Source organism: Pleurodeles waltl, chromosome 8, assembly GCF_031143425.1.
Source record: "Pleurodeles waltl isolate 20211129_DDA chromosome 8, aPleWal1.hap1.20221129, whole genome shotgun sequence".
NCBI classification, from domain to species: domain Eukaryota; kingdom Metazoa; phylum Chordata; class Amphibia; order Caudata; family Salamandridae; genus Pleurodeles; species Pleurodeles waltl.
Window position 1 is genome coordinate 1283876717 of NC_090447.1, and position 23499 is coordinate 1283900215.

General features: G+C 39.3%; 1 protein-coding gene across 3 annotated transcripts in view; it reads left to right on the plus strand.

Moving 5' to 3' along the window:
- The window catches only part of MTMR6 (myotubularin related protein 6), a 256696-nt gene extending 233429 nt beyond the window's left edge, over window positions 1–23267 (plus strand). For all 3 annotated transcript variants that reach the window (XM_069202235.1, XM_069202237.1, XM_069202236.1), the window contains exon 14: window positions 19919–23267. In XM_069202235.1, the coding sequence (XP_069058336.1) occupies window positions 19919–20191 (273 nt within the window). In that variant the 3' untranslated portion in view covers window positions 20192–23267. The remainder of the gene's footprint in view (window positions 1–19918) is intronic.
- The last annotated feature ends 232 nt before the right edge of the window (window positions 23268–23499 follow it).

The following is a 23499-nucleotide window of genomic DNA, read 5'->3' on the forward strand; positions in this document are numbered from 1 at the left end:
CATCAATACAGAATATTGGCATTTTTGTTTTTCAGTCCCATTCCTGATCTGATTTTACCCTAGTTGTGCTTCAGACTATAGGATTAGTGCAACGAGCATCATCTTTACACCTAAGAAAATCATAGAGGCCTTGTGTACAAAAATCAGAACTCTGCAGGCAGTAACAGTTCTTTATCCTGCTTCCTACAGTTTAGCTTGACTCCACCTGTCCCAGGGATGAACATCATAAGGAAGCGAAAACCTTTCTTCTTCACAAAATTACTTTTGTCCCCTCACTGAAAGTTCAAAAGTTTAATTGTTGTTCAACAAAAACTTTTATGTTGGTCTCTGGTTTCCTAAGTGTAAGGACAGGCCCTGGAGGTGCAGTTTAAAAGTCATGCATCAAAGAGGCTAGACTAGCTTGCATTTCCAGTATCATGAGTATAAATAAGTTTTCCTCCAAGCAAAAAATATATATATTTCTAGTCCTGATTTTTTTTGGCTTAATGCATTGAACAAACTACTAAACAATTACCTAGAATTGATAGTGGCTATTTTGACCACCCAGATCCCCTTTTTTTCTCTGCACTGTCATTTCAACAGCTCTGTAACAGAATAAACATGCATTGCCACAGTTGATCCTCTCCATATCCCTCCTATCTCTAGCTGTCTTGGAAAGGTTACATGAATAAGGCAAGCAGCTAAAACCATCTGCTGCACTTTCTAAGGATTTTCCTGCTTTATACAGACTCTACAAAGCTCGTAAATGCCTTACATCTGTCTGCTAATGTTCATTCCAATATCAAGAATGCACTTATTAACCCAGTACTGAAGAAAACTGATGCTGTCCCAGAGATTGTGTCTTTCAACCTTTCTCTGGTTTCAATTCTTTGGATAAGGTCTTTGACACTATCATATCAATAGAACTCCTAAAAAACATTTGTGAACACCACATTTAATGACTTTCTCTCTGGCTTTCTCCCACCTTGAAAGGCTTAAACCATCTTCATTACCATCAGAAAAGAACTACTTAATTCTTAACCAATATCTCTATGGCATTCAGTACAGAGGACCCCTATTGCTTGCCATAAATAACGTTGTTCTAGAGGTGTAATAGTCCTGTCATGATCCAAACTTTTCTTTCCCACCAAACCAATTGGTTCAAATGGACTTCTATCAAAAGCACCAAGTATCTGCCTTATGTCGTTTACTATTCAGTGCTTTCCACACATTTTGGAGAGAGCCCACTTTAGTTATCGCTTGCATACTGATGACACACTTCTAAATATTTCAGACTGCCTCCTTCCTGCCCAGCACTAGATGTGGTGGAACTTGCAACATCCCAGTGCTACTAATTGTTACGAATGTTGACTGTGGGGGTTGACACACATTACCTGCTACCGCTTAACATTACCTGCTACCGCTCAGTAAGGGCTGCACAGAGCACCATTTTCCTTTGCCCACTCCTTCCCGAATGCTATGTAATCTGGGAATCTTATTTTGATGACCGCCTCTTTTCATCTGGCCATAAACAACATATCCAAATCTGAATTGTTTAATTTTTACAGTCTTTATGGAATCTTGCTTTTACATCAGTGATGCAGTCATCTGGTTCTTGCAATTGCTTTCTACCACACTACTTTAAAAAAAATCTCTTTATTAAAGATGAATTGTTCCTCTTTAAACCTATTTTTGCACCAATAATACAAATATTAAGTATAAAAGCAGCAATAACATTAAAACCACAAAAATAGGACACAACTTTGCATCTCCAGAATGAACTAAAACAAGTAATAGGAAACCATTCAAAGCCAAATGCATATGGCAGAGAATTTTACTTTATGATGCACTGTTGCAAACTAATTTAATACCAACATTAAATTACAATGTAGGCTTGTTTATATTAAGGATCAATCTCAAATGTAACTTCACAATTGAATAAGTTCCAGCTTAAGACCCTCTGGACAGAAAGTCTAAAATGTATAGATTAGATACTATTCCTCTTGCAGCAATACCTACTTACATTAATTCAGATTTGTATATCTTTTACTTCTCTCAGAGCATTATCAAGAAGCTTTATTATACACGTGCATAACATGTTATTGCTGTTCTTGTCCAGAAACGCCTGAGCATTAATCATTGTATGAATGTTATTTGTCTTTAGCTAATCCCACAAGTATATCTTCCATGTATCAAAAAGGGATAAGAATACACAATATGCTTTAAGAGCCTAATAATCAATAAAACAAATAGGCAGTAAAATTTAACAAGCATTTGCAATGCAATGCGTCTTGGGCTTGCTCGAGTGAGAGCTATTTGCGTTGTAAATTCCTAAATAGACTTTTCTTGCCACATAAACTGAAAATAAAACGTAAAACAGAAGTTCTCTCACAGTCAAACGTATCGGCAAAAATGCAATTATCCATGTAACAGGGTCCACGTCATGCAAAGCACTCGACTGCTGCCCAACGAGAACGCGCTGCTTAGGAAATAAATAGAAAAAGTAGTCCAGAAACCATACGGAAAACATGGAGCCTCATATGTTTTCAGTAGTTTACCGGTGCTGTCGAGGAGGGCTAAACACCCGAAAAGGCAGGATGTATGCATGCCTTCCACTAATGAAATCAAGCAAATTTGAAAAGGCAAGCCCACAAACCAACCAAACTCATCGGCGTGCCATGGGTGTGGTTAAAACCAACAGAGAGATTACAACAGGAGCCAGAGCACTTGCGCGCTCGACCCTAAAAATGTAACATAATATAATGCAGCAGCGTGAGGAAAGCTTCAATAAGTGGCTGACCTAAAACACAATGATTCACATGGTTTTTTATACCTTTGATACATTTTCTGTAACAGACGCAAAGAGGCAGGTGACAAGCACACTCATAGTCTTATGATTCCCTTCATCTCTCAAGGCCCTGCGGTCACTGCAAGCTCAGCACAGGTCATCAGACGTTCTGCAAGCTCCTTATTAAGTGTCATAAAATGGAATCTGAAATAAGATGGCTTCTACAATGTGATAAAGACTCCTGGTTGATTGTACATCATTCGCTTTGTTTAGTTGGATCTTGCTTAGAGAGCCATCAGAATAAAGCTAAAATAGTGGAATCTCATAAAGGCATCTTACACACCATAACCTATAGGTTTCAAAATATGTCTGTAGTCTGTGTGTACTCATCCTATAAGAGATGGAACTTAAGTGAAGTAATTTCAGACCAGATACCATCATTTATAACTTTGGAGGCACAATTATGAGTTTACGACCCCAGTTTAAGATGGGCATAAAGAAACCCCATATTATATTTAATAGTTCGCCTGCTCGATTAGCATTCTACCTATAGTCCACTGAAGCCATTTTTTCCTCCCAATTTTAGGATTATGTTTTGCTTCTATTGATCACAAAATGAGTGACCACACTGTAAATTTCCAAGCTATTTTTCAATCTTTGAAATCCCAATGGCATTTGGTTTATTAAGACTAAGTCATCAGACAACATCGGTTATAGAACTTAAAGACCCCCTACATTTTGTAGGAACAAATGCACCCTTTTATGGTGTTTCACCTGGCAAGCTAAGTATAAAGGGAACAGTATGGGTACATACACTCAGCCTTGCTTTCAGTTGTCTAAGTAACAATTTGTTCTTTGCTAGGGACAGATTTACCCAGGCCTACCATTACCCAAGTGCCTCATGGAGTCTCTGAATTGGTGAGAGGGGCCTCTACTCTGTCCCCACCTTGCCAGTTTGGCCCATGGGTGATTATTTCTCGATTTATCCGAGCTGTTAGAGAATTTGATTAGGCAATTATATAAATTGCTGCCTAAGTTGGTCCTCTGAGACCAGGTGGCAAAAGCTATGATGATAACACTATACATGAGAGTGGCCTAAAACCTACTTGTTCCAATGGAAGAGTTGCTATATCGTCAAGCCATACCATCAGGTCCTTCAACAATAACTTAGCAAATATTTTTTTCCTGCTATCCAGGAGTGCTATCATGCAGCAGATTTGGTTTTATGCCTTTCTATACATAGGTACAAGGTTGCTAACTAACCCCAATGAGGATGTTTCCCCAGTAGCTACGATACTTTGGTTGAAAGGATGCATTTAGCCTGCCAAACGTTTAGCATTTAATTGCCATTGGGGTAGGTGGTTCCTGGATCTCTTAAAAGATCTGATTACATGAATTACATTATTTTTTCCTTTAGGGGAATATGGAATCCTACTTGCATAGCTTCTAATGGGGCTTGGATTGTTACCATATAGTGCCATGATATACTCAACCCATTGTTTGCATTTGTGCAGTCAGGATCACTTTTAGTAACTTTCATACCACAAGAAATGAATGACCAGAACTCTCTCTCACGCTTGGATTCAATAGCTGCAATAATTTGGTCTCACAGCTTGTCTCTACACTCTAGGTTGGCCCTTTTTAGTCCTCTCTTATTGTAAATAGACTGATTCCAAAACTCTGTTGGTAATATAGTTGTTGTTATTATAGTCATATGGCCCACAATCAGCTTTGCTGGTTGCATGTCGAAGCCTGCATGATCAATATTGAACCAACTAATTTTCGAATGCAAGATTTTATGAGCGCCATTTAGCACTTTTTCATTTATTTATGTCCACGTATAGCGTGATAGATGGGCCCAGATTAATCCGTAGTTGACTTTATCCTGTAGTTGTTCTAGCAATAAGGCACTTTCCAAAGTTAATACCTAATTATACCAAGGTTCCATGATAGCCCGTAGCTTATTGACAAAAATATATATACCTTCCCTGATATGTAGCAGCGTAGTCACCTTTTTGTGGTGGGAAGACATTCTCTGCCTAACATATGCAATAGAATTACTGAGCACAATGGTCATTTGCATGGTATTCTTCTGAAAATCCTCAGTTAATGGAAATGTGTGGGAAAGTACTCTGTTTTATTCCAAAATGAGAATAGTGTTTTAAAGCAAGCTTGGTAATCACTGATTCTTGTCTTATTAACGCTTAAAAATAGCATGAATGTAATGCTTTAAAAATACCCTTCCCTTTTCACAAGGAACAATTTCAGTTAACTGAATATCATATCATAGATATGTTCAATTTCTGATAAGCCATTAAAATCGTTTAAGTATTTCGCAAACAAAATGTAACTAGAATTACCAGTAACAATGAATACAAAGCATTCATTTGTTTCATTAGAAATATAAATCTGCAGTAAATTGAGCTATTTCATTTTTCCTACATTTTATAATACTAATGTATTATGTCCCATGAGATCAGTCTTGCAAATATTAATCCTTACATAGAACCACAGTTGAAATATATGTACCCAAACCTGTTCCAGTTGCAGGAACTGGTCTACCTTTTGAACGTCCTTGGCAGCTAGAGATAGTCATGGACTATAAAGCCATTTAAAGGTATTGAACTATCCCATCATGCCTCTTTTAGGTATATGAATTTCTAGTAAACTATTGAATGCAGTGACAAATCTGTTTTTGCTCTTTAAGTCCCAGGAATATTCCAACAGCTTCCAACCGAGTTTTACAATACCCATATCTGAGACAATTATACATCTTGTATTTCAGCATAGTAGTATTAATACCATGCACTCTTTCTGGTGTGGCGGCCATCCAGACTATGTTCACTAACAATAGACTGGAAACTGCAGTCAAAATTGTACCACAGAAAACATTTAACAGTTCACTTTTCTAAACATAGTCCTACCAGTTATTACCTTAATCCTCAACCTTATCCATCAGTCTTGTATGCACACTTTCTGCCAAATGTATTGTAGGTTTTTAACTTTTCCTGCAAAGTAAATGAATTGTTAAGTTTAGTGGTTGATGCCCTCTGCATTAGCAGTAGCCGAGTTACAGTGACAGAAAGATTATGTGAGTTTTATTCCCTCTGTTTCAAATTTGTTCAAGTGCCAAATCCCACTATCTTTTGAGTCTTGTTTTTAAATCAGCAAGATATTTTAAAATCAAAAGAAGATTACTATTATTGAAGACTTTTTGATTTCCTTTGGAACTGTAAAGATGAGTAAAAAGAAGTGAGGGTTTATGTTTGCATGGGTGGAATCTCTTCCCCACACCTGGTGAGTTATTTTTGGTGCTATTAGTTTCAATGAAAGGTGCGAGGGGGTTCAGATCTATTTAAATTGAATCTCCATTGGAATGAGCCTTAGCATTTGTTGTTGATTTGCTGAGGCCTGACTTTAATATAGTCATCTCTCAGTGGTGCTCTACTAATTAGTTTAAGAAACTGTGTAACTTTTTTCTGAACCAGAATTAGCCAGTCCTTGTCTCAAACATTTACATAACAGATTTAATGGATAATTAAAAACTACACTAACCACATTTTTTCTAGGCTTAAACTGGTCCTCCTTTGAGGTCACTCTACCCTCTGTTGGTCAGGCAGAGGGTAGAGTTCAAAACATTGTGTCTTCTACATAAAGCTATATTTCTTTCTTTTTATTTCCATGCCAGACAGCTAGATGCCTAAAGTTGGCTGTCTAGAATAGACTAACTCTGGACATGCATTGCAGGACAAATGTTTAGTGGATGATACTTGCATTCTTCACTTTAATCCTCCGAGCTTTCTCCCAATGGTCATCTCAAGACAAAGTTTAAAGTACCAGAAATGCTTAAAACCATATTCTTCAGAACGTCATACAGCTTTCTCTTTAATAGCTAGCCTCACTTATCCTGACTGATGTTTCACAATCCTTTGCTTTTAAAGCTCATAGTAAACCAGGTTCTTTAAAGTAGTTGAAAAGCTGTGTGAGGCACTTTATTAAACAACAGATACATTTGTATCCCTTGAAATAAAATGTGGTAAATCACACCTGGAAATTAATGTTTAAGGTGCTGTCTCACCTTCTGTTTTCACAGCAATACCTTTCTGCCCCATGTGCCTTCCTCAGAACCTTTTGAACTACTCTTTGGGGTCCAGCGGAGATCATAACATCCTCAGAGGTTTCTGTGAGCACAAACATGTCAAAATCTGCACTCCACCAGACCTTTTTCCCAAATAGTACTGGTGCATAGTATGAGTATACATAGCCTATGTTCAGGGTTACAGCCACATTTAAACTACTTGTGACTTTACTGGAACACATGAAGTAGGAAGTGATAGATACCATGTGAAGATATCTGAAACTACAATTTGTTTGATTGGAAAACTTCCACAGCTGTACATCAAGGTACTGCTTTTTTCACTCTGAGCGAGTATGTGTTTTCTTGCTCTATCCTTTATGTGCTGCTTTCTGACTGAAATTCTCCCTGCACCCCCCTCCTGAATCCTCTTTCATCTGTTGCTTCTCCTGTCCCTCCTGGTTTTGTCCCAGAAGTGTCTCCTCTTCACCATGCAGGGTGTTCATCATCTTGGAAAGGTAAATTAAAACAAAATAAGCAATTGGGCATTGCTTTATTGTACATACATGTGTGGGGTGCCAGAATCGCAGTAGCATCACAACACACATTATGCTAATACATGACATGCATACATATATCATCATTTTTTGCCACTGTTCATCATCTGAAATAAGGCACTAACCAGTTTTTTATTTTTCCCTACACTGAACAGCACTGGCAAAACCAATAGGTCTGCTAAAAGGCAAGACCTATTGACTTTGCCAGTGCTTGTTCTATAAGTGGAGCAAGATACCATGAATAACAAATCAGGTACTGTACCACTACAACAAGTACTCCATCCTAAAGTCATTACCTTAGAGGTATTCCAGGCGTCTGGCCTGTATCTTTTTAATAGCTCAAATGATTTAGCTTTTCTGTATACAAATGGGTATAGACAGTTAATAGCCTCTATCTTCATATCCTAGTAAAGCCATTTACCATATACAGCAGATCTAACTATGCTGTGCACCTACAAAAAAATATAGGCCTACTGAAATTATTCCCCTAAAATGCTGCCAGGGAAGGACTACCCTGCTTCTGCCTTGCCACACATGCTGCAAACCCCATACCTTAGTAAGGTGCTAGTTGTGCCATCTCCCTGTACCTGCTCCCTCATCCTAACATCAAGTTTGCTACAAAGGCTTTAGTTATTTTAATTTCTCTGTGACTTCTGGTTCAGTGTCAAGGGATGCTTCTGACTCTACATTGGCAGAATTTTCAGCCCCTAGTTGTTTATTCCATGGAGTTTTAGCATCAAGAGGTTATTGTGATACCTACCCTATAATTGTTCAGAATTATGTAACTCCATATCCTTGTGAATGGTGAGTTGCACTTTTCTTACCATTTCCTTCTTTCTGGTGGGTGATGGGGGTGACAGATCTGTAAGTGCTGCACTACTGTTCTGAATTTCTGGATGAACCGAAGGGAAACAGTGGGCAAAGAAACAAAAGGAAAACAGCACAGTGGAGAAAGATGATTAAGATGTTCACAGCAAGGTGGTACCCAACGTGAGAAAGCAGGATGGCATAAAGAAATCTCACAAATTGAAATATTCAAGCAAAAACAAGTAACAAAATAAATACAAAGAGGAAGAAAAATTGCAACTTTTTAAAAACACATAAATGTCAGAGTAATGAGGAGACTAGAAACAAGGGACGGAGGTTTATGGGACAAAAACACAACCACAAGCCTTGCAAAGCAAGTAGCTAAGTTTCAACCCCCTTCTGTAGTACCAGTGCTGATGTTGCACTTGGTAACCGGGAAATGCTTCCCCTCTATTTTGAATTGTGGTAAGTCCACAGAAAGTAGTGAGACTTCCTGTAGTGGCCCATGTGTGTCATATGGTCCTTCATTCTTTAGGTACTTTAGAGATGGGCATTGCCCTTTGGTGCTTGAGGAAAGGGACAGAGGACCAACCAATAGTTCCAGCAGACTCCTTTGCTGTCTCTATCTGTTATTCTTTGAGGGCAGAGGAAGATACAAGCTCACAGTCTGGTCTAAAAGTCAGAAATCCAAAGGAATGCAGACATTTACAGTGTCTAGATCCCATTGTCACACAATTTGAGCAATGATGGTAAGCTGCCAAAGTCAGTCTTTGGAAGAAAAACAGCGGCTGTCCCTTGGACGTGGGAGAGAGCACCAGAACTAGGAAGGAAAGATGAGATGATTGGGAGCTGAAGGAGCCAAACGACTGATATGGCCTTTAAGAAGGGTCCAGAGTCCTGATAAATGATAGCTCCTTCTTTCTTCTGCAGTTTGTTGTTTCTCTCTCTCATTCTCAGTCTCCATATATACTGTGACAACAGAGAGGCTTTGTCCTCCAACCAGTGAGCCTCATTTTCACCTATCATGTATACACATGGAACTGAATGAAATAACTTGTAGCTTCCTGTCTGGTCTCCTCCGTGGGCCAGGCACCAGCTAGCTAAACCGAACTGACAAAACCCTAGTTACAACCAATTTAACAGCAAACAAAGCCCAAAATAAAGCAACTAGAAAAAGAATCCACGGATAAACTAATGAGGTAATTAACGGGTATAGGAAACATCAGAGCCTGAAGGAGGCAGGAGGCCCACATAAAGAGACAAAAGTTCACAATATTGAATAAAGGTATACGGAGTAATTGGAGTTGCAAACCACACTGGGTTGCTCCTCGTGTAGGGCTCTGATATAATATAGGAGAGATAAAATTAATTATATACCGGCAAATTATCCGGACCCCAAGATTTAAAGGAACGAAAAAATATTAGGGCAAAATAAAAAAGAATAGGAGGAAGAAGGGACTGCAGGAAATAATACTGGTGTTAACCTTGTTCTTCCATATGTCAACAGAGAACTTAGTTTGAGAAAGTCCAGGTAATAACTGTAATGGCTAGAGCAGAAAAGGTCAGAATGAGGAATTGTTGTTTGGGAAGAAACAATCTCTTTTTAGACAAATACAACATTTGTCTTCATGGCCAAGTATTCTAGCAAACTATGCCATTAAAATATGTATTATTAACCTTCTTACCCACATTCTCTATTTGTTGGGTACCATCCCCTCCCTCACTTCTGATCCCATGTCGTATGGCTACCTCTTGTGCAGCAGTCAGAGCTACAGTAGTAATTTTTATCTGATATCTTTTAGACACTAGTGACTTCTTAAGATTGTACCAATGGTTTAAGGGCTTCTGAATTAGGTAAGCGTAAGATTTGCGGTTCCAGCTTCTATTACACACGTTTTAATTTGCATGGTGTGGAAATATAAAGTAGTGGAGTGAACCGAGAAGCATTCCTGCTCTTTTCCTGGTGGTGTCACCCACGGTCAAGAGATTTCTGGAACATCATAGTATGGTTACCTCCATTAATAGAATTAATTAATGTTTGGTTGTTCTGGTCAACAAGGTGGCCAGCTGTGGAAATAATGGCTTTGTGTAGTGCCAGTGCCACGTGCATTTAGTAGGTTAAACAGACCTATTTGATATACAATAGAGAGCTTAATGCAGTACCTATGTGATGACAAAAGTGTTGGGGTGGAAGGTCGCCTCATAGAAGGTCCCAGCCATATGAGATCAATTCATTAGGTTCACCGTGGATTTAGGTATTCTCTTTGCCAGGCATGTAGATCATGGAGTAGTTCTCAACATATTTTGTTGCTTGGTGTTTTCTGGTCTGTGTCCTGTGGCTCAGCCACACATTGGAAAGCTACTATTTTCAGGCATAACAACATTTGGTCTCCACTTGGAATGACATTCAGATAATGCAAACTGACTGTGCTGTCTAGGCTCTGAACAGAAAAGGCCTCCTTGTTTTAAAGAACGTTGTGGATGGCCTGACAGGAGGCTTATCAGCAATTTCGAACCACTGACAAAGTAGTTCTACCAAACATCTTCCACTAAACGCCAGAGAAATAAAGACAGACAAAGAGATGTTACCATTCCTCGAACTAGTCAGATGCTCAAGTGAGGGTGGGGTTTTCAGGCATAGAGGCTACAAGACATAGCCATTAATTACGATGTATTATCATGACTAAATGAGAACTAGTACACATGAAGCCTCATCATGAAATGCCATTGGGAACCAGCAAAAGGACAGAACAGATGGAATGTTTAATTTCTATGGACACAACCTAGGCAGGATGGAATGGAAACAAAGGAAAGAAAGAGGGACGGGATATAGCACATCTACTTCCTGAACAGGACTACAAAAAGCTATTCCTGGATAAGTCTCAAGATGGATTCCTGGTCCTTGTAAACCTTTTCACTCTTCCAGCAATAGATTTGTTGTACTCATTATACTCTAAATCATTTTCAACTTTGGAAGTGTCACCATGCTCTCTTTAAACTACTGAACTTCAAGTTTGAGCCCTTGTTGGTGGTCTGCTAATCTTTCCCTGTCGGGAGAAGAAACTATCATAACACTGGGTCTCTGTTTATTAGGAAAGAAGCATCATACGCATACTTATTCTTTTTAACGCTCCGCATCTTGGGTGTCAACACTTTTCTTATTGAGTTTAACAATTGTGCAAGGGCAGGAGGATTTTAATCTCCTTTTTACTATCCGATTTGGTTTGTGAATCACCCGTAGGAAAATAGGGAGTTTAGACTCGGATGACGTTGTTAACGTGTTCCTTAGTGCAAGTCTGTTGACTTGAACACGGAAGGTTTGGAAACATTAGATTTACCCTGAGACAGCTTAACATTGAGCTATAATGGGTATACCTCAGAGGTGGGGTGTCTCCCTCTTAGTAGAAAGACTGAGCTGGTAGGCTTGGCACTATTGGAGGATATTCTGTAAGCCCTCAACCTCTCACGGATGGTTACAGAAAAGGAAAATGTGACCTTGGCAGGATTGGTGTACACTCTTGTTAAGATAATACCTCATTCAACCTGGCCATTGCACTACGGGTCTTAAAGGGCATTCCTCCAGTGGATTATGCCTTGAAGACATAAGAAAACAGTCATGTCCAAGGCAGTAAGTTGCACTCTGTTATCTGTAACAATTGTCTCATTGAAGTCTTCGCTAAAGGCTTCCTTAAGAAAGTTTAAAACTTCTGAAGTGGTTGCTCTTTCAACAAAAAATAATCTCTGGACATTTAGAATGGTAATTAGTGAGAACCATAGCATACTGCATGTGAGAGGGAAATTTGGTTTAACTTTTGTCAACTAGTATGGAGGTTTTATCTCTGTAAGCGAATGCTCACGGCAGGGTTAAGGTAGTTTTCTAATCTTAACATTGCCTCCTCAAATTCATCATATGCATTCTCATCCTTGAGAGACGCAATTTTGGTAACAGTACTAAAACCTCCTGCCCTTGGGAACTGAAGCAATGTAATTAAAGGCATTTTCTATGGTCTCCAGACATTTTATTAGTGTCTTTAGCAACAAACTATGTTAAGATCTCTTTCTTCTATCACTTCTGTAGAATAGGAGGTTCTCCATGGCACAGCAGGTATTTTCATGGTGGCTCAAATTGCATTTTGGTTGCAAGATATAATAACAGAGTTCCAGATAACTGGCAGAAAGGATTCAAATTGAATAAGAGCAGAAAAGAAGCCGAAAGAACTTACAGTGCAAGTTTGACCCTGCAAGCTATTAACTGAACATGCTGGCACCAGGAAAGGGGCAAAGTACATGTGGCAAAATAGGGATAAATTCAAATAATCTAGTGCAAGGTACTTGTATTATGTAATTACATCCCAAAGTTTGAAAAGTCAATGATAAACTGCACACTAAGATAGTCACTGTGTGTGTTGGACTGCAGAAAGCCATAGAATATCATGGGTTTCAAAATGGGCTCATGAATTGGAACTGAAGCTTGGGGCGCCGGACATGCTGAGGAGAAATGAGGTGTAGAAGTGTGCAGTCATTCACTGGAATGACTCACCAGCTCTGAGGTGGTAGGCTCTTGAGAAAGGTGACTTGGTGCAACTCCTCCTGATGGGAGTGACAGTGGTAGGCTTTCCACCCCAGCAGAAATCACACAGCATCATCTGTAACAACCGGTTGACTGGAATGGAGCAGATGAGAAACATCCATGAGATGTGGAATCAGAAAGTGCTACCGGAAGCATAATAGAGAGGTAATGGATTGAGGAACGAGGCAGCTCCTGAAGGCGACGCTCATTAGGTATCAGCTCAGCAGATGTATCAATGATTCAGGATGTTTAAAAAATAAAGGTAGGGATGGCCACAGAGGACCCTAGGCTTTGCGCAAAGGTGGAAGGACTTGCAAGGGGTGTAGGGTGACTCGGGGGAAGGCAATGTATCTTCACTGTCATAGCTTTTTTTGAGTGATTGACTGATGTGTTTTTTTTCTTGCTTCTGCCTTCTAACATTCTTTGAAAAAGTGGAAACTACGCAACACTATTTTATTAAGGAATATGAAATCATGTGGTGTTCTGGTGCCCAGACTAGCTGGGAATAATCTTAAGGGTATGAATCCAGGGAATGTTCCTTGTGGGAGAGCTGGAGAACTGCTGTTAAACTTTTGTTTGTATTTCAAGAATCAATTTGTTTTATTCTGGGTGTTATCTAGCAAAGGAGCAACTTACTGAGCAGTAGTACCACAATGCTAGACTGACATATTGGACATTAAACAATATAGGTTTATACCCCTTGATATGGGCACTTTGAAGTAAAAGTGATTTTACTATAGAGAGTACAGTGGCATCACAAGTCAGGGCAGCCCTGCCTAATGTCACACATCTTGTAATAGAATAATTCAAATGTCTGACAACACTGCATCACCATAGTGATCAGGATTAGTAACACAATTCATCTCTTTTTGCTGTAAGCATATTCATGTTTTTGTTGCCAACTGAGTGAAAACCAGGTTCAACTCACCCTGGCTCTGATATTCACCTCTGAGCCACCAACAGATGTTTAAGGTGGAATGTAGCCCCTCTGCCAATCAGTCTAAGGTAGGCTAGATTGCTGCAGAAGCCACTAGTCATAATGTCATTGTGGTGCTCAGCCCCGTTGCCAGTGACTCGCACAACAGCATATGATGCAGGAGAGATGGAGTCACTCACTGCAATGTTACTGTGATGTTGCTGCCTCAAGGTTTGCCCAATGCTTCAATCTTTCTGGGTCACTTCTAGAATCATTGCAACCTGCCATAGGCATCTGCTCTAGAAGTCTCTGACCAGCCGTGGTGAAAGTTATTGAACGTAATTTGTTCAGTCACACTAAGTGAGGACATAGTATCTAGTATAAATGGAACTCATGGGACACTGGCTGATAATAAATGTTGTACAGAGCACACTACACACATATTGGCTTCTTGGAGCTGGCTTTTTAATCAAATGGAATAGTATTTCAAGACCTTGTATACTGTATGTGATGGTTAATAATGGTGTGTAGTATCTGTTGATGAGTGTTCCTGAACAAAGGACCAATCATCTTCAAAAACTGACCTCCTCAGTGAGCCCTCTTAAATGGAGGACCAGCCAACTCCTATTGATGGAAGGACTGCAAAATTCTACCTAGGTAGTAGTTGGACAAGATTTTCTGTGTAAAGGGGTCAGTAACTGTAAGGCAGGGAGAATGGTATGTTTGTTATTTTATTTTATGTTTTTATATAGCTCTTTGTAGACCCATGGTTGGTTGGGGGGACACTGTACAAAAAGTAGGTATGGTAAGCATAAATGAAGCACAGGTAAATAAAGCATATGTAGTAATCCTTGATTGAGAAAATATTGCATTTACGACCTGATACAATAATATTGTGAACCTCTAGCAGAATTTAAATTGGACAGCACCTCAGAGTTGCACCACGTGCAAGTGCACAGAGTAGTAGAGATATTGTTCTTTAGTCTAAATATGATTCTTTTTAACAAAGTACATTTTATTCAATGTTATCCTCTTACACAACTAGTTGACAGTTATCAGACTGGTGTCAGTACATAGCTCAACAAGTTGGTGCAGGCATTTCACAATACTATTTAGCCTAGGCCATGATGATTTAACCATTTCTCCATACCTTTTTGTGTTTTTGGGACAATTTATAAATTGGCTTCTTAAGTCTGGCACACCAGACCATCACTGCTCTCTAACTCGCCGTTGTCGAGAGGGTGGGGTTGATGGAGGGGAGGAAGTGCCAGCGTCTGGCAATGTCCCATTTGGCTAAAACTGTCCCAGTGCCCCTCAATCCAGCATAGTCCTCCATAATACCCTGTTAGGGTTCTTCTTGAGGAGGGTTGTACATTGATCACCAAACACTGCCAGTAAATTTGAATATTGGGACATTCCCATATCACATGGTAGAGGTGGCCATCAATTGCATAAGGGTGGAGCCAGCTTGTTGGCCCACCAAAGGCGCAGGCTTGTGAGATATGTCATGTGTAGAAAGCTGAAGTGGATGAGTGAGAGTCTGGATGGAATCAGTAGCAATCTCAGGAACATGCTTCTCTCCAGTCGGCTCATCAAAGGGACCCACCCATTGCTCCCTCTTGGCTTTCAGGTCCTGCATGGAGCTAGGACAATTATTGACAAGGGATCTGTATAACCGGGATATGCCTCCCTTGACTGTAAGACCCATAAGGATTTGTGCCCCGAGAGGGCTGTATTCATGTGCGGATTGCAGAAGGATATATTGATGATGAAGGGCATGTCGCATCTGCAAGTATCTGTAAAATTAGGATTTCTGTAGGAAGTATTAGCTTTGGAGCTCCAAAGAGTAGTTTAGGTGGGAATCCTGCCATGCATAGCCTACTTTGTAGATCCCAGTGAGGTCTCACATTCTGAAACTTTGATGGATGGGGGTGTAGTGTAGCCATGTGCCCGTCTATGCAGAGTTTCGAAAATAAGTTTCCTGTCTAAGCTTATCTATTTCAGGGCAGAGCTCATGACCCGAGGACCACTCTGGTAATGTCTGGTAGGGTGCGAGAGATAGGTTCCTCCTAGGTTAAGGATTTGATCCTGACCAATTTGGGCTATTTATAGACGAAGTGCCAGGTGTTGCCCTTCCCCACTCAGCCATTCATTCACTTTCAGAAGTTGCGAGGCCCAGTAGTATAGGCAAATCTCTCCTTGTCTAAGCCCCCAACATATGTGAACTGTATTCAGGTGCCATATGCCACTGTGGCTGGCTTGTTATGCCAGCGAAAGGAGTAGATTTTTGCTGTTATTTTCTTAAACCAATCTCAGGGGATTGGATGGGGAAAGTGTTGGAGTGTGTATAGAATTCACTGAAGCATAACCATTTTGAGTAGTGCCACGCATCTGAATATGTTGGAACAGGAGTCTGGACCATATGGAATGGGACGGTAACAGCTTAAATTCTAGAGGGGTCAAGTTTAGACTCTACGCAAGGCTTGGCTGTAGGACAATATAAGTACCCAAATATTTGAAACTTTGCAGATTGGCAATTATGCCTGCCAGTTCACCGCACTCAGTGGTACCAGGAGAGACAATCCAATTAACCCGCAAGGCAGATGCCTCTCCATATAAGGAAAGCATCTGGAGAAGACAGGACTGGTGAGGGACATTTATGCCAGAAACAGGAGGACGTTGTCTGCACAGAGAGCTATGCAATCCTCTACCCCCAGCCTCCAGTCAAAGCCCCACACCTGGGTATCACATCGGACCCATGTTGCCAGCGGCTCTGTGGTCAAAGCGAATAGCAGATTAGAGAGCGGCCATCCTTTTTGTGTACCCTTCCCGATTGGGAAGGGATCCAAGAGGGTTCCAATAATTTCAGACCTGTGTCCTTGGATGTAATTATAAGATCTTGACATATGATCAGAATCTAAGCCCCACCGCCCATTTGTATAAGGACGTCTTCAGTGAAGGCCCAAGCACCAGAATCAAAAGCCTTCTCAAAATTTGAATTATTTTGGAGAGCTAGAACAATGAATGCAAGTTCGGAGTGAGCTTCAACTCCAGGTGGACTGCCATCAGAGAAGGGCTACATTGTAGTACTTTTGTTAATCTTTGGAATTTCTAGCCAGTGGATAGATTTACTTCTTCATGATCTCTTCCTTGTCCCAGGTGATTGGTAATTCTGGACTGCCCAGACATAAAGCCTTACAAATGCAGTAGGTTGCCTAGTGAGTGTTATGAGCAGCAAAAGGTAGCCTCTTCAGTTAGGTCAAGACTGGTACGATGTGGTGAGATTTTTTTCTAGTTTTATATATGATCAGTGCAGTTAAGTGACTGACAGTTTTGTTCTGACAGGTGTTATATGGACTTTATGGAGATCTGAGAGTTATGCATAACCATGTTCAGTCAAGGAAATGACTATTGCTTGGACGTGGATCTTTCCTTCGGAGACCCTGTCTGACATTTCTAATGAGAATAAACAGATACACACCTCTAATGGAAATGGAGATGATCTGTGCATCAATTTTTTGTTTTGTATCCAAAGTAATATTAGCAAGTAATTTGACCAGCTGTACTTCATAATTATGAATTGTTTGGAGTTTACCCAGGTTGTATGGCGGCAGGCCTAAGTATAATCTATTCCTGTAGCTGAGAACACATGCTCGGACGACTTTGGAGTGCATAGCATCAGGGAATTAAGATAAGATTTTTCATAGCGTTCTAAGTTAGAGTAGATCACTGCATTAGTCAGTGACTCAATTGAGAACTGTTGATCCATGACGAGTCAAAATTCCAAAGTTTGGTGACTGGCATTGAAAGTTGGCCATAGATCAAGCCATACATTAGAAGACCATATCAGACCAGGTCAGAAGTTAACTACTAATGATGAATACGTCCATCTTATAAGTGCTTAGCTTCAGAAAGCTGTTGATCATCCATAGCTACACCGGTTCCATGACACAGCATGCCTCTAAATGCAATTTAAGACTAGAGCAGTGCTTACAGTTGTCCTTTTTACCAGACTACCAACACCCTTGTCCTTGGTCGCTCAAAGACGTGCTGTCTCTGCCAGGAGCTACTTTGCAACCCTCGTGGCACAAGACATTGCTAGCATGTCCTGTGTGACTGGTCTGTCACAAAGCAGTCAGTTTACACTTCTACAGCCTGTTGTCAGACTGGCTGAGCCTCACAAAGGAAATAATTCTACCTGCCCATGTGTGAAGCTATGAGCAAAACATGTTGTAATGCATGTTTTGAAAAAGTTTGAGATCAATTGTTGGTCACTCATCTCCCAAGAGACGAGTGCTGCTGAATATTTTTACAGGAAGATGTGACCTGAAATGACCGGAGGCTGGTCTTCCCCTTCCTGTAGTTGTTTGGGTTCCATTTGTCCAGCCTCTTGCTGACAAATGCATAGGTGTGTGTTAATAACAGGATCTAGGTAAAGAAAGTTGACACGTTTTGTTATACCACGCACCTGATCATAGGCAGGCTATATTTAACATTCACAAAGCAGATTAACTATAGTTATCAAAACATACCCTCACTAAAGACCTTGTCAGGCATGTTTGTCTATAGGCGGCAAATTTGAGTTGAATAGTACTTTGCTATAATATATTTCACATTTAAGGTTTTAATTTGTGTTTACTCATTTGGGAAGGCTCTCAATTTAAAGATTAAAGGGAGGCATTTTTTCTTCATTCCTACATCTCATATCTACACTTAATGCATCTACTCTGGCTGAACAACCATAAGGTTTTAAAAGATTGTTGTATTTAACAACTTCTCTCCTGCATTACAAACATACATTTTGTACATCTGCACGAAACCTTTCTTATGTACAGCTGAATTACCAAAGTGACAGGTTTGGCAATTTAAGACTAAAAACTGTTGTCCTTATAAAAAGAGCACATGAAGGTGGGCACCTTTAGGAACCTTCAACCAAGTCAATAACACCCAGTGCTTATAGTGGAAAAAGTAGGGGATTCAGAGGGACAAATAAAATAGATGGATTTCCTGACAGTGATGTGTAAGGTACAGAAGTGCACACGTGGTTCATATTTTGAGATGTTGTGCATGGAAATACTGAAAACTTGGTAGTTATGGTCCAGTGGTGTGTGTGACAGGGGTGTTCTATCTGCTGGACCTCCATTGGGAGATAGCAAAGAAAGTGGATGAAGCAGAGGCCTGTGAGGCAACTTCTTGAAGAAAATGTCCCTTTTTTGTAACCAAACTCTGTGGTACTCATTTCATTGATCTGAGAAACATGAATGGTTGAGCTTGGAATTAATCTGATGTTGCTTACAATAGATGAGTGGACAGGGACCACAAGTCAAGCAAGTACTCTGGCCTTGGGGAATCACTGTCCATGTCTTTATGGAATGAGGATGATAGTTATAGAACGCTGAGTATCAATGATTTTTAATTGTGTCTAATAAAATATCCCTTTTGTAATCAACTCAGTGGCTGCCAATTTATTAATCTCAGAAGGATAACAGTCTGAGTCATCAACATATCATTTGGTCCACTAGGAGGGAAGAAAGCATTGGGATTGGACTACATTTAAAAAGGCAGTCATATAGTTGCCAGTCCAGTGGTATTTGATGTGCATATTGTGACTGAAATAAAAGCTGACCTGATATATTTATAGAAAACAGGGTCATTACGCGCTTTACATCAGCAACTATACTTTTTCACTGGAAACTAGCCTTGCAGAGAGGCAGTCTATGCCAAAGCTTCCAGCAAAAAACAAACTGCTGCAATTGGAAATTGGTGCTACTGGAACACAACCAGTCTGTCGACAGGGTATCCAGTGGTTTTGTAAAGCTTGTAAGACCGTGTGCTCCATAATAATATTGCTCCTGCATTGTAATTACCAGTATTTCCATTTGTTTACTGTTTCAGCTTGAACAGGTATATGTTGTCCCAGAACACATGTACCTTTCCAAGCAAGTATACTGTTAGTTTGTAGCAACATCTACCAACGTTTATGAATGATTTAGATTTTAAACTGATCAAGATAATCCATTTGGAGAAGTATTCCCTTTGAACTTAACCAATCTTTCTTTTTGTGACTGTGGTTTGGGAATGAAGAGGGATGTTCTTTCTATGTCACCTTCCCAGTATTTTCGTTGGAAGGATGTTGTTGTATTCACTGTAGTACCTGGTGCATCAGTCATTTGTCGGTTTTCCAACAACCAGTAATAATTTCTTCTGATTTTCTGCCTTATACTAGAAACTCAAGAAAGAGAAAAAAGATTTGCATGACGAAGACCTCGAATGTACAAAGGACCAATTGCTTTCTTCCAACCACACTGTTTCACCAACGGTTCGGACTTCTGAATGCTTCAAAAAGGATCATCCACTTTCACCAGATAATGACGGCATTAGAACAATAGAGGGTAGCAACGTGTCAGATAATCGCTACACAGAGTACGCTGAGGAGTTTTCTAAAGCGGAACCTGCGGTTGTCAGCTTAGAATATGGAGTTGCAAGAATGAGTTGCTGAGACTTCACCCGAAGCTTTTGAGTCGCTGCTAACTGCAACTGATGCGTGGGAGGGTGGTCTGATGCTGAGTGACCAAATCCACTTTTGTGTCTTGGTAATCCATATACTTGAGTAAAACTGCATGCTAAATGTAGGGATTGTGTTTGCTGTTCTGTTGATGTGTTAAGTAAAAGAAACAGAAAAAATAACGCATTTGTTAAAATGGATTTAGGTTTGCTCTGTTTAAACTTAAATTATGAGTTAGTGGTGTGCAGCCAAATAAGCACTAAATCTCTATCTAATTTTGCCAGATTGAGAAAGAACGACATAAAAATGGTTTTTATTTTTGCACTTGAAATTAATGTAAAGATGAATGTAAAGGTTGCAGGTTGTAATGTAAAAACTAAAACCTAACCTTAACCTGTTGATGCCTTGGAGGGTTGTCAGACACTTGATGCAACCTCAAGCCTTTTACTCCTTAGAAATGTATTTGAGTACTGGAGGAAGGGCACGTTTGTTTTTGAAATCTAGGTTGAAAATATTCATTTGGGTCATATAAGGAAAATAGATCAGCCCATTCCTTATTGTCCCTTTGTAACATGTTTGTGTGTGTGTGTGTGTGTATATATGTATGTATATATATATATATATATATACACATACATATGTATATGTACACGTGTATATATACACAAATATGTAAATATATACACTCGTATTTGTACACACACGTGTATATATAGTCACGTGTGTATATGAACATATATATATATATATATATATATATATATATATGCACACATGTGTATATTAAATGTGAGCTCCATTGAAACATGTATTATATGTCTGTATTTAGATTAGTATGCTGCACCTGTTGTTGTAAATGTTTGATATTTAGGTGCAAACTTAAATGAACCTGTTTATTGGCCTTATAGATAAAAATAGTGTGGTAGTACACTGTGGACCAGATGTACAAAAATGCTATTTTGCATTTCTTAAATAGCGACTTCAGAGAAATGCGAAATGCTATGTACACAGATACCGATTTCCTAATAGCGATTCCTACAAAGTAGAAATCGCTATTAGGAAATTGGAATTAAGAAATCACATTGCATTTTAGTCAATGGCCCGGTTATGCATTACCTAAATAGTGATTTCTTATTAAGAAATCGCTGTTTACGAAATGCAAAACCAGGGAAGGCAAAGGGCAAATGCCCCCCCTAGGTGCACCCCAAAAATAGGAGCACACATATGTCTAAGGGGCATGTGTGTGCTCTATTGCAAAGTAAAAAAAAAAAACCACATTGGGTGCCTTTTTTAAACTGCACCTGGTTACCACCGACTTCAAGTTGGTGGTAATTGCATCTCCTAAATGCCCAAGTCACATTTAGGAAATGCTTTGTACATCAGAATACGATTCGCAAATAGGAAATCCCTATTTGCGATTTCCTATTATGGGAATGGCAAAGTGCGATTTCTTCAGGGTAGAAATCGCCATTTGTGATATCTTAAAGGCCTTTGTACATAAGAAAAGGCCATTTTGCATTTCTTACCGGCCCGAAATACTGATTCGGACTGTTAAGAACCGCAAAAGGACTTTGCACATCTGGCCCTATGTCACTGGGGCGGCCTTTGCAATAGGTCCAAAGAACTGTCACTTATGACTGAAACATGATTCATTAATTCATTTGTCTACAGTGCACTTTATTCCCTGCATATGCTCTCTATTACTTTCAAATTTATGTAATTCATTGGTTCAAACTGCTCTAACCCTCTACATATTGAGTAGTATTACAGTGGCTAATTTTATTACTGAACTTCCCACCCACAATATTGTAGAGATTTGAATTTACCTACCTTTACAGGAGTTTCTGCTAATTTCATGAAATATATTATTACTATTAGGAAACATACTGGGCAGAGCATGGTCAAACCTTCCATACTGGTGGGCACACAAACTGTACTTCCTATGTGAAGCGTAGGTGCCAAAACAAATGTATATACAAAATTTCACTTTTTACTTTAAATTACACATTGGTCCTGTTTATACAAGGCTGTGTATTGGTACATGTGTAATCTAAATGAAGTACTACTCATTTTTTAAATTTAGGACAAAAAGGGAAGTGTAAAGGTGAGAATTCTCTTCAATTCACCAAGTGGATTTAGGACCTCCTGAGATTTCTGTGGTGCAGCTTCGGTCCGTTATCAATAAAAATTTCACAAATGATTTTGCATTGAAAACTTTAGAGCTCTACAGCATTGGAACCTCAGAAAACGGAATGTGTCATTGTTTAACACATTGAAAGAAACGGTGAACATTTGTTTACAGTCCATGTTATTTTAATAAATTCCCACCTACATTTTTGTAATTATTTTCTGTTTGACCTAATATTTAACAGCACTTTATCATTCCTTTTTTATTTTACTAAGTAAAAAGTAAATCCTTAATTAGAAACTATAGACGAAAATGCAATGGTGGACTCAAGATCCAAACACTATTCCTGTTTCTTAGGCAACTATTTCACAAAGTATAACTAAACACTACGCCATCACAATAAACAAGGACACATACAAATTGGGGTATATTCTGTGCCATCCTTTTTTAGAAGGAAGTATGTTTTGCTTGCGATTTGTAAATAATAGTTCATATTTTATTACAGATTGCCGGGTAAACAACAAAGGGAAGCTTCTGTGCCTTTTTATAAATCCGTCTCTTTACAAACTGTGTATTTTGTGTACTGTTCAATTCCTAAAATGCCTATTTGACTTAATATTTGAGGCAAAGCGTACAACGTAGATCCCTATCTCTGGGAACTGTAAACATTCATAAGGTTGCATGGGACATGATTTCAGACATTCTTTCAACTCATAAAATGCCCATTTTACTTAATATTTGAGGCAATAGACATACAAAGTAGGTCCCTATCTGGAAACTGTAAAAATTCAAACGGCTGAATGGGACATGATTTCAGACATTCTTAACTTCATGTGTTTTGTAAACTGTTTATTGTAAAGGAATTTTCATTGGAAACTAACAATATATGTTTTCCCTCATAACAAGTTGTACATTTAATTAAACGTATAGATTTTTTTTGTACATGGTTTGTTTTTCTGAAATGTGCAAACTGATTTGAGAAATATGTTTTTCTTTATTCATGGAGTCCTTTACAATGTATACTATTCTGTTCTTGTCTTAATAAATTGCATTCAGCCCCACTGATTAGGTACAATGTTACAGTTTAGCACCTGCAATTGAGATCTTCCATCCATTATTTCTGTTTCTAATACAGTCAGGTGCTCTTTAACAGATATTGAGGTCGTTTAAATCC